The sequence below is a fragment of the Pelecanus crispus genome, chromosome 14 (assembly GCF_030463565.1).
Source record: "Pelecanus crispus isolate bPelCri1 chromosome 14, bPelCri1.pri, whole genome shotgun sequence".
NCBI lineage: Eukaryota > Metazoa > Chordata > Aves > Pelecaniformes > Pelecanidae > Pelecanus > Pelecanus crispus.
Genome location: NC_134656.1, coordinates 14824208 through 14836271, shown reverse-complemented (window position 1 = coordinate 14836271; position 12064 = coordinate 14824208). Strand labels below are relative to the sequence as shown.

The following is a 12064-nucleotide window of genomic DNA, read 5'->3' as shown; positions in this document are numbered from 1 at the left end:
ACAGTGTAATATGGTAAAATATTAGTGTCAGTTACATTACACTGGGATTTTATACCCTATTATCTGAATTACCTGTTATTAGCCCTTATGAAAGGCAGATTTGGTTAGATGGACAATTGTCTATTGCAGTGTGGTTGCAAATATGTTGTTAGGCTTTCAAATGAATATTTTAAGTGGATCATTGCACGATTTTTCTACAAACTCTTTTTTTATCTCCTCCTTCCTCTCCCTCCATCTTTTAAGGAGCTTCCACCCAGAATTCTAATGCAGTGGAACCAGAAAAACAAGTTGACAGCACGGTGAAAATGGCCGGAGTTATAGCTGGTCTTCTGATGTTTGTTATTATCCTCTTGGGAGCAATGCTTACCATCAAAAGAAGGTAAGTTTCTGCTTTGCTTCCATCTTGGACCTTCTGCCTAGGGCGTTCTTACTTCAAAAAGAATAAATTTGGTAGAGAGAAAACATTCCATTTGTGTTACAGGGGGTAGCAATTAATACCTATTTACATAATGCTATTGCCAAGAAGTTGTAGTCCCAGAAGAGATGCCTCTTCTGGCAGATACTATATGAGCAACAAAAGAATGGTTGTTACTGCAAAGAGTTAATGATAATTAACTGATAGTTAATGAGAAGGGGTAGCACATGAAAATGCATGGAGAAGCACAAAGCGATAATGAGGCAATGGAAGTGGGCATGTGAGCCCGTGCACGCAGTACAGCAGTGGTCTAATAGAAGACAAGAATTCTTTCTTAACAGTCAAGAAAAATAATATTACAAAATAATGTGATCAAGGGTCTTGTTCCCAGGTGAGTCTTGATGAGATGTATTTTCACATAGCAATTTCTTTGCAACCAGTGTTCAGGTGGAATATTACATCTTGCTGAGGGTTAGAATCTTCCCAAGAGCTAGCTTTAGTTTAGAGGGGAATGAAACTTGGAAAAATCATGAATGGTAATGAAATTTGTTCAAACAGTTCATTTTGTGTGATTTTCTTTGGACCATTTGCACTTACAGTTTGAAGTAGACCATTGTAGTTACTACTATTTGAAGAGCTCCACATTTACAGTGTAATATACTGATTCAGAAAACCACTTAGGCAAGAGATTTCCTTGAGAAAAGGATGTATTTTGTATATATTTTAACCAGTCACATTTCTGAAGTGAACCCTACTTTTCAACAGTACTTTGATTCTAAATGAAACAGGAGCTAGGTGGCCTGTCAGCCCCTTGTATAGGGTATAGGTAGTGTTACATGTGAGAGCCTTGATGATTTACTTGCTCTGTTGCAGGGAGTGCAGCTTTCCAAGCAAGCTCTCCTCTTTTGAGATCTCTTATCTCTATGACAAACAGTCACACATTTCCTGAAAATAAGAGCAGCAGTTAAATCTAGATATGATCTCCTCTATCTTAATCCAGAGCACATATGCAAATGGAATAACTCTATGCTACAGATGCTGGAGTTCAGGGCTGCTATTCAGAAGGACCTTGAGAGGCCAGAGAAATGGGCTGACGGGAACCTCATGAAGTTCGTGGCTGGAAAGCTGCCTGGCCGAAAAGGACCTGGGGGTGTTGGTCGACAGCCGGCTGAACATGAGCCAGCAGTGTGCCCAGGTGGCCAAGAAGGCCAACAGCATCCTGGCTTGTATCAGGAATAGTGTGGCCAGCAGGAGCAGGGAGGTGATTGTCCCCCTGTACTCAGCACTGGTGAGGCTGCACCTGGAATGCTGTGTCCAGTTTTGGGCCCCTCAATCCAAGAAAGTCATTGAGGTGCTGGAGCATGTTCAGAGAAGGGCAACAAGGCTGGTGAAGGTTCTGGAGCACAGGCCTTATGAGGAGCAGCTGAGGGAACTGGGGGTGTTCAGCCTGGAGAAGAGGAGGTTGAGGGGACACCTCATCGCTCTCTACAGCTGCCTGACAGGAGGTTGTAGTGAGGTGGGTGTTGGTCTCTTCTCCCATGTAGTTAGCGATAGGACGAGAGGAAATGGGCTTAAGCTGCGCCAGGGGAGGTTTAGGCTGGAAATTAGGAAACATTTCTTCACGGAAAGGGTGGTCAAGAATTGGACCAGGCTGCCCAGAGAGGTGGTGGAGTCCCCATCCCTGGAGGTGTTCAAAAAACGGGTAGATGTGGCACCTGGGGACATGGTTTAGTCTAGTCTACCCTTGATTGGTTTAGAGTGGACTTGGTAGTGTAGGTTAATGGTTGGACTGGATGATCTTAAAGGTCTTTTCCAACCTAAGCGATTCTATGATTCTATGATTCTAAGTTTAGCAAAGGCAAAGTCCTGCATCTGCAATGGGGTAACCTCATGCAACAGTACAGGCAGGTTTGCAGAGAGGGACCTGGAGGTCTTGGTGGACAAGTTAAACACAAGTCATCAATGTGGCTTTGCAGCAAAGAAGATCAACTGTGTCCTGGGCAGTATTAGCAGGAGTGTAGCCAGCAGGTTGAGGCAAGTGATTATTCCTTTCTGTTTGCCATTGGTGAGATTGCTCTGGGCATATTGCGTCCAGTTTGGGGATTCTCAGTACGAGAACGGCATTGATAGATTAGAGCAAATCCAGAAGAGGGTTACCAAAATGGTTTGGAGGTGGAGAATCTCCATCCTTGGAGAAATTAAAAACTTGACTTGGACAAGGCCCTGCGGGACTTGCTGCAAGTGAAACTGGTTTAAGCAGGAGGTTGGACTGGATATCCTTTGAGTAGTCTTTCTGAATGATCTCATTCTGCAAAACTGATCACATACGTACTGACTACTGTGAATTCCCATTGAATTAACTGAAGGTGTGGGCAATCTAGACTTCTAATCCAATTTTTGTTGTGCAAAAATTTCAGATTTTGTGGACAAATGTGTACGTGTTTCATAGTCACATCTACTGCACTTCTGTTCAATGTTAAACCCAAACAGTACCGACGTCGCTGATTCCAGTCTCCTGGGAGCTTTTCAGTGCATAAGCAGAAAAAACTTGGATGCCTCCAATGAAAAGCAGAAAAGGAGTTTCAGGAAAAACTGAGCTGGGTTTCTGGTTTGTTTAATGCCCAGCCCTCATGCATTCCTGTTACCTTCCTAAACACTCTTTAATAAAAGCTTTTATTTTCACCTTGAAAGGTAAAACTTGTAAGGAAAACTGTCGGACTAATGCCACATATAAACATCCTCATGTATTTCAGGAGCTATTAAACGTTGATAGCATTTCTGTCCCACAATGTATTGGTATTAGTATTATTATTATAAATCATGTGTATTGCTGGGCAGAAAACAAAAAATGATTTTTCATGATGACCAGGAATTCCTTATTTGAGGACAGTTTTTCTGCGGTGTAGCCTGCCAAGAGCTAAGTCAGAGAGGTAAGGATACTCTTATGAGGCAGTATACTTTAAATACCAAGCAGGAGGTAATACTTGTAATCTCTGTGTATTTTCTCAAATTTTCAGTTTTCACATCAAACTCGTATTCCCAAACAGGCTACCACATCCTTTGAAATGTAAACGTGGGATTCTTGCTGTTAAGCACTGTGATTGCTGCCAATCTATTTTTTGTATAAATTTGGAAACAGAAAATTTCTCAGAGGTAGAATTATGGGCAAGTAATTTTTTTTTTTTTTCCAAATACTGTGGAAGAAATCTTCATCATTCTCATTCTGATAAACGCATCGATGAGAAGTCTTGATACATATCAACGATTCAATGTCTTTGCTTAATCTTCTGTCTTCCAATGGAAAATGGAAAACCAGCAAAAGGCCAGGTTATCAATATGTAGGAATCCTTCGAAGAAAGAGTAAAAATTTATGGCTGATTTAGATTATCAGATTTTTTTTTTTTTTTTAAATGGACTCTACATATTTTATGCATAATATAACAAACTTTTATTAGAGGTCAGAAGGAAACTTAGAGACTGTAGAGACTGTTAGTTGACTTAGCAGGTATATAAAATCACTGGATTTTAGCTTTAATTTTTTGGTGGTGCATGTTTAACTCAGATAAGTAAATGATGGGGAGATCTATCAAGATCCAGCTTTTTCCAACATCTGATTCTGAGGATGTTTTGGCTGTCATGACTGGTGCAGTATCAGTTGATATCTCATAGACAGAGAAACACAGACAAATGCAGAATCAAAAATACCCATAATGCAGAGCAAGTTCTAGAGGCTGGAGTCTGAGGATCCATTTGCTTGATATAAAAATTCCCAAGCTAGTGCTGACCTGAGCTGGCCCCCTAACGCAGCGCACATATTCTTCCGTGGAACCAGCCTGGTCCCAAACCCAGCCATGTTTAGTGACCTTGGGTGCGATGTCCCATGGACAGAACTTTGCTATAGCTGGCTTTGCCCTAGGCTCTGTTAACCTGAGCATCTTTCTTCAAAATTAAAATTAGAAAGCAGGAGAGTGGGAGTATTAGAAATATAAATTCTCCCCTTTTTCTTTCTAGAACTGGAAAATTACATTTTCCTCTGTGTTGTTCCCCCCACCTGGTGCAAACAGGCAAAATCACTGCAGTCTGTATCTCTCTGCCTGTTTGCTGTCATTTGCAAGGTTACCCACCGGAATACACACTATTATAAGAAATAAACTAGCTCATCGACTTTAAAATCTTCTCCCATTTAGAAGCTATAACAGTGCAGAAAGAGGTTTTTGGAGGCTTGCTCTCTCCAGGTCTGCGTAGCACACCCCCAGCATCGCTGACAAACCTGCTGATTGCATCGGTTCTGGATCTCCCTTGAACGGGCACCACCAGTCACGTCCAGTTGAGGCTTGGAGCTGCATATGGACAAGTATTCCCTGAGGATGAAGTTAAGCCTGCCAGGCTCATTTCATTTGTAAACTAATGCGGGTTGGGACCAGCTTTTATAAAAGGAAAGGCCGCTTTGGACCACAGATTGATTTGAACTTCTGGAGGAGCACGGCTGAAAACTCGCACTTATCCAAGAGAACAGTTTAACAACAAAATTCTCTTTCTATTTTACAAACAGAAATGTTAGGCTCTTAAGCTCTTGCATTCGATTTTTGCATTAACCTTACTTTAAAAAGAGTTCCCCTTTTCGGTTCACTAAGGCTAATGCCTCAGTGTACAAGACAGTGTAGTCTTGCAAGGCAACAATGCAGAAAAATAATTTAATTAGACAAACTTGAGGCATTTTCTTCAAATGGAGCTGGAAAATACCAGTGATGTTTGTTCATGGTCCAGGGCAGCGTAGTTCACTGGTAATCGGCACAGTAGGGGATTTCCTGAATGAAGCGTTTTGTTAACCAGTGCAAAGAGCAAAGGAGGGAGAGAGATCAGAAGAGACGGAAACACTAAGAGAAGGCAGACATTGGTTTGAGATTAGGATTAGGCAGATCGTCAGAAGCTGCTTTTTGTTTCTGTGGGACATACCAAATCAGCATACTTTTCTGAACGTTTCATTTGCAAAGCATGAGCAAGTGTTGCCCAGTTGCTCGTAGTTTCAATAGACCATATTGCAAAAACTCTGGTGACTGGCAAATTTCTGGGGGCTGCCAGTGTTTTATAGGGTTTAGTCAGATATGTGAAGCTAAATTAAGCCAGCCAGAATGTTTATGCAGTGGAAAATTAGGGTTTGACTTTGTTTGTTATCTAAAAGTTTTAGTTGAACTCTGGGGTCACCTAAAGTCTGCTAAAGTTACTGTATGTAAAAATTGTGTGTGTGTATACATACATTTCTGTTTTAAAAGTAACTGTCTCACAGTATCTAAAATCAAAACCATTAAAAAAATTTGTTTTCTTGGTTTTGGGAACCCACTACCTACACGAGTTACATGTTTACAGCTCCAATATCATCATATGTATATGGATGCACAAATTACTGCAACATAATTAAGCCTGTTAATTTACAGTTGGTGATCAGTGCCCACATGGGTGTGGCTTGCTTTCATTAATAGATACATGCCTTGAAATACCTCATTTTTACTGTGTCAAAGCATTGCTAATTCTCTAAGGAGCTTGTTTGTTTGTCCTTAATATTAGTTAAGTATTTTTGTGTAATAGAGAATACAGGAGTGGTTAGTAAAAACAAGCCGAAACAAGAAAACCAAGCCATTTTTAAACTTTTTTATCGAGAAAATACCCTTTGACTTTGCCCCCCAAAAGGATTAGATTTTGGTCAGTTCTGATTTCATCTGGACAGTTTTAACCCTGGTGTAATTGTGACTTGCATTTCCCTGGAGTGAAGAATGTGACACTTTTCAGGCTTGTGCGTTTGAGCGGACAAAGCCTCTCCTGACCCCTTTAAGTATAAGACTGAATAAATAGGATCAGACAGCCTGTCATGGGTGCACTGTAAATAAGTTCTCTGAACTGCTGTTGGTAGCAAAAAAGGAGATTTGGGGCTATGTAGGGTCTAGGATTAGTTTTCTATTCAGCTCCTTATTCTGGATTAGTATTTACCTTAAACTAATTAAATAAAGCTCAAATGCCTTTTGAGCAGAACACACCCAAGACACAGGACAGAATTGCCATAGGGATATTTGCACACAGTGTGACCCGCGTCCCTTCGGTGTCCGTATTTAAGGTGGATGACAGGCAGGCTTTTCAGGTTGTGTGATACGTTCTAGGATTGAGTCATGTTTTTAGTGATCCATAACTCTGACCCCTTTTAAGAGTTTTGAAATATTCCTTAGGAATTCCTCATTTTAGGTTGCATATTTTTGGAGAATTTGAGCCACAATGGCCTGTCCAATTCCACAATATAATCCTCCTTTTGTTTGTCTTCCTTTATTTTCTATCCGTATGGAATAAATCTTTCTGAGCTTTCCTCTGTAGCCTTGAGGGATACGCAGCCTTTTAACAAGAACTAAGAGTCTCGTGTGATCACACGTGTCCGCTGGCTGAGACACGAGAAAAGCAGAAAGTACAGCAAGATGTTCAACAGAATAATTACAGTTGATAGTGCTGTGTGAAACCTGGCACTGGCATACCAGAGGGGTTTAATTAAGGGAATAATTTGGGGGATGTAGGGAGTTAAGCTGTGTGGGCTCTCATTTTCCACATCCTGGTGACTTTTCCCTTTGTTCAGAGGTTCAGAGGAACTTGAAATTTCACAGTGAAGCTCAGTGGCAATCACTGCACCTTAACTGGTGCATCACTGTTGCACAGAGAATTTCCAGGTTTCAGGAGATGATAGCGTTACGTTATAAATACATTCAGGTGTACCTGGGAATCGGTGTCATTCAACTAACTTGGCATATATCAGGAATCTGGCCAGAATTTCAGGTTTAGAGCAAGGGCCACCACCAGACAAAACATGTTATTTGAGAGTAATCCTCTTGAACATCTTAAGTCACTGTCCTTTACCCAGTGCGTGCATAGCAAAGGCGGCGATTGTGCGCAGAGGGTGACCGCGCTGACTCTGGTTTCCATGTGTGCTTATGAAAGTTGTGTTCAGAGCGACCATAAAAGTGAATACTTGAACCCTGCGTTTATACTTGTAAGCACTTCCTAGTATTTATAGTGTCTTCAAGGATGGAATTTGAAGTTGTGCAATAGGTAGAAGTTTGTGTTTCATTCTTTTTCCCTGTCTTGACCATGGCTGCTGCTTTCGAGGCTCCCCTGTGCCTTGCTGTTAATCTGTAATAACATGTGCTAGATCTGTTGCGAAACAGCCTTTTCAGAGAAGCCCTTTTCCAGTTATAAAAGGGAAGACATCACCTTTTAAGTTATAACTGATTGCCAAGGCTCGTTTTGTGGTGCTGCTCGAAACCGTATCAAAATATTCTGAAGTGTATTGTCGAAAAACTGTAATAGAAAATGCTTAATCACAGTGACGCAGAAAGCTAACGCATAGCCCCAGTGATCATCTATAAATATGTAGTGATGCTTGAATTGTTAATGAGCTATTTGCATTTTAGAGTTTGATGAAGCTTGATTTATCATTACACAATTTGTTCATTGTCTAAATATTCCAAAATTGCAGTGTTCTTACATTGTCACTTTCCTATTTATTGTTAGTTATATTAATAGCTCTTACATATTTCTTTCCATTCCAAAAATCTCAAAGCACTTTACAGGCAAAGGTAAGTCTCATTACCTGTGTTACTGACATGGCAAAGTTAAGGAAGAAAGAGGTGAGGGGATTTATTCATGGTGACACAAGTCAGAAACAGAAGCGGCAACACAACCTAGGTTTCCTGTCTCCAGTTCAGTAGCCATTTGTCAGCAACGTACAGCTCCCGAAAAAAGTGTAGGAGAATAGTAGCTCAGTATAAGAAGCAGCACAAATGCTTCGTCTATTGAAAAAAAAAAATCTTACAGTTCATATTAATCTAATTATGTGGTTTTCTTTTTTTCTCCTTTTGGATATTTTGTTCATCTGACTGGCCGTCGATATTTAGAAGAAATGCATATTCCTACTCCTATTACTTGTAAGTACTCGGCTGGGGATGACGTTTCGTGAGCATGCTCATCCTGTGCTAATTTTGTGCTTTGTTGTATTTTTTTCTTTTACCACTTTACCATTCCATTTATCCTTGTCTTCCCAGCAGCTTGTGTTTTATTTTCTCACTTTCACTCTGTTAATGCTTTCCCTGTTTCACCATTGCACCTATAACTGTGCCTGCAAACACATAAATATCCACAGATACGTCAGTTATGGTTTACAGTTCTTCAAATGCTAATGGACAAATACAGTCTCCCAACTGTACCTTTTTTAATTGTGCACCGTATCTAGCTAGACTGCTGGGAAATTCACACCTGAAAGTTATTGTTGGGAATTTCTCAGCCATGGATATAAGCTTTTTAAAAATGTAAGGTTTCACATAACCAGGACTTGACATTATCTCAACGACCATCCCTGTTTCTGGAGCTCCCAGGTTCCGAGTGTCAGTTTAGATGGTTGGATGATGAAGTGGTTCAGATATTCAGATCTAAATCACCTGTCCAGTCCTAATGACAATGCTGCATAATTAAGGCAGTTGTTAAGGTGTGTGAAAATACTTCACACATCAGTAGCTCCAGAGCCATCTGTTGTCCAAAGGTTGAGGGGCTGGAAAGTAATCAGGGCCAAGCTGTTTCTGCCATGATAATAGTTGGCTGAGGATCAGGAGGAGGAGAGGACTGGATCAATGATCTGAGGAAGGAGTCCTGGAGAATTGAGTTGGATGCCTTTGCTGTCACCAGAGGGTTGGGAGGGATGGAGAAGGCAAATGTTACTGCTGAGAGAAACAGGCCTCCCCTCTCCGTTTCTCAGAGGCAGCAGCCGTATTGCTGACCTAAACCTTTCCCTCAACAGCAGCAACCTGCCAGACTTTCCAGGGCTCTGGCATAAACAAGGGCCACAAAAACAAGGGCCATAAAAAAGGGCCACATCTGCTCTGCTAGCCCCTCCTAGTCTGGCACCCCTGGCAACCTCCTCCTTTGCATGTTCATGCAGTTCATCTTGCTCTGGCGACTGTGTCCTGTGGACACATCTGGAAGGTGCTCAGCAGGTCAGCAAAATGAGTGCATTTGTGTTCTGCCCTTTTAGTGGGAGTTGACTTCTTTTCCATATGAGTTGATTTATATCCAAAGGACAAGGCAAAGGAGTTAAGTATGAGGATCCCTATGTATCACCTGTTGGAGTGATTTTGCTTCTTGATGACCTATCAGAAAATAATTGAAAGAGGAACCTTCCCCACTTGCTAAGTGTGTGAGGAGCCTAAAGACACCATAATGAGCCTTGACTTTACCCAGTTACACAATTGTAAATGCAGAGTAACTCCATTTCCTCTAGACTTCCCACTGGTTCACCAAGAATGGAATTTGACCTTAAGTGTTCCAATTTCAAGAGAAGTTTAACTAACTGCTAAAGTAGGGGACGGTTTTAATGTGTAGGTGCTACTAGCTAGTTGCATTTCTTGCTGCAACCTTTCCTCTTCTGCACATTTCTCACGAATGTCAGAAAAGTGCCCCCTGCACTGTTCTACTGGTTTTGTTTCCTTACAACCCGTCAGCACCATAGCCTGAAAAATTCAGTCCCCAGTTTTCCATTAAAATTTTATCTTCTTCCAGCAGGCAGTATGTGGTCAGAATGTTCCCTGCTTTATTTTATTTTGAGATTTGTGTTTTTAAAAACATGAATCACTTCTGAGCCCTTTGTGACCCCATTTTACAACTCCACAACAACATTGCTTTAAGCAGTCAGCTGAGGATTACTCTGCTACAGAGAAAGTGAGGGTATCATTAAGCGGTTTCTTTGCTGTCTTGTAATGGCTTCTGTGGGTCAATATACTAGAACTTTTTTCTCAGGGAACAGGAGAGTGGCTCAGGAAAAGCGAAGAGACAAACCTCTGGAGGTCACCTAAGCCTGAGGTTGCAATAGCTTCAGCAGTAGCAGAAACAAGTGCTTTAATAAGATGTAATGAGGCAGATGTGCACCACGCAGCACATCACAACAGAGAAAAGCCAGCAGTATCATCAGGCAAGCTGATGTCTTCTTAGCACCCCACTGAAGCACTCAATGGAGACTTGAGCTCAGGATGCAGAAATCATGTATCTCCCTAGTACTGCACTCAACATTTTTTGCAGAGATCTCATTCTTAGCTCTGTGCTTATGATGTCCCAGGTACCCCATCGAGCATGAGTTCTGCTACCTGGAACATCACTGTGGCAGAGGTAACACATAAATTGTCATCACACAATAAATACTTCTGTCATCAGGCCATATGTGTCAGCATTTATTTTCAGTCTGACATTTGTCCTGTTCCCTGATCTAGCAAAGCCAAGCTCTTATTTCCCCCCTGCCCCCAAACACAGTGAAGGTACAAGGAATGTTCCAGTACTGAGGGAAGAAAGCAGGAGAATCCATGAAGGAGCATATGATGAAGGTTTATTGAATTTGGTGTTTCAAGTTTCACATGAAATAGGATGTTTCATTATGATTGCAGATGAAAATCTTAAATTGCTAAGGACTGTGTAATTCTTAGCCAAAGCTGATAGAAATTGCTACAGCCTCTTATGAGCACAGAGGTTTGATTTAAGTTTATTTGAAACATTGTGAAAATAAGAGCAGCAATATGTGTATATATTTTTTTTTTTTTTTTAAGATAGAATTGGTTTCCATGCTATGACCTCATATGAATGTTTTAGTCCTCAAGCAAAATTCAGTTGAATGAGTTACCAGTATTGAAAAGCAGATTCTCAAATAGATCTCTTGGCAGACCTTTAAATACAACCATATGGACTACATGGCTTTATTTTTAATTTCAGTTTCTGGACTTCAAAGTTGTGCTGCTTAGGGTAATTCTCATCTGCTTTCACATAATTCCTCTCAACCCTTTGTCATCGGCTATACTGGCATTTCTTCTTGTTAGGGACCAAAATCTCCAACCCTAACTGTTCTAAGCGGTTCTTAATGATAAGTCTGTTAAAGTCATGGAGACATATATGATGAATAACTGATTTTTGCAGAGACGGGCCGTAAGCATTGTGGATGTCTCTAGACTGGAGCTCTGCCTTCAGCCTGTCTTGTGTTCTGCTGCAATCCAGGACTGTAAAATCTGGTTCTGCAAGATTGTTGAGTACCTACAGCTTCTGTGAAACCAGTCAAAAATATTCATTTATAAGAGCAGCTCTTTGAGCTATTTAAAGCATATTTTGTGCATACCAGGTAAATAGTTGTGGGATTTTTGGAGAGCAACACTTCATTAAAAAACAACATATAGGAAGGGATATTATTGTGGCTGAAAGAGAAGGCCATAAAGGTCTTTAGCACACTTCAAGTGGAAATACAAACCCAGGAGGCCTCTATTCCTAACTTGCTAAGTCATCGTGCAGGATTGATGTCATTTTGTGTACTCTATCCATCATTAAAAGGTAGTTGCTTATGATTTTTGATCCTTGGACAGAACTTGGCTTTGTGATGAGAAGAGAAGGATGCGGAATTAGGAGTTCCTGTCCTGGTGTGCTCACTTCATCACTGTCACCAGGGTGATGCATGAACCTTTTCAGAGGAGTTACTCTGTATTTACACCAATACAAATGTTGTCTAAGGTTTGTACAGAGTTGCTAGCTCTGTCACGTTGCACTTAAGTTTAATGCATTGTAAGATACAATGTGGAGCGTAAGATAGCAACCCAT

At 40.9% G+C, this 12064-nt stretch overlaps 1 protein-coding gene across 1 annotated transcript in view; it reads left to right on the top strand.

The window, feature by feature from the left end:
- The window catches only part of PTPRT (protein tyrosine phosphatase receptor type T), a 339432-nt gene that overhangs the window by 267362 nt on the left and 60006 nt on the right, over nt 1-12064 (top strand). Inside the window, exons 14-15 of the mRNA XM_075721369.1 lie at nt 244-379; nt 8344-8373. Coding sequence (XP_075577484.1) covers nt 244-379; nt 8344-8373 — 166 coding nt within the window. The remainder of the gene's footprint in view (nt 1-243; nt 380-8343; nt 8374-12064) is intronic.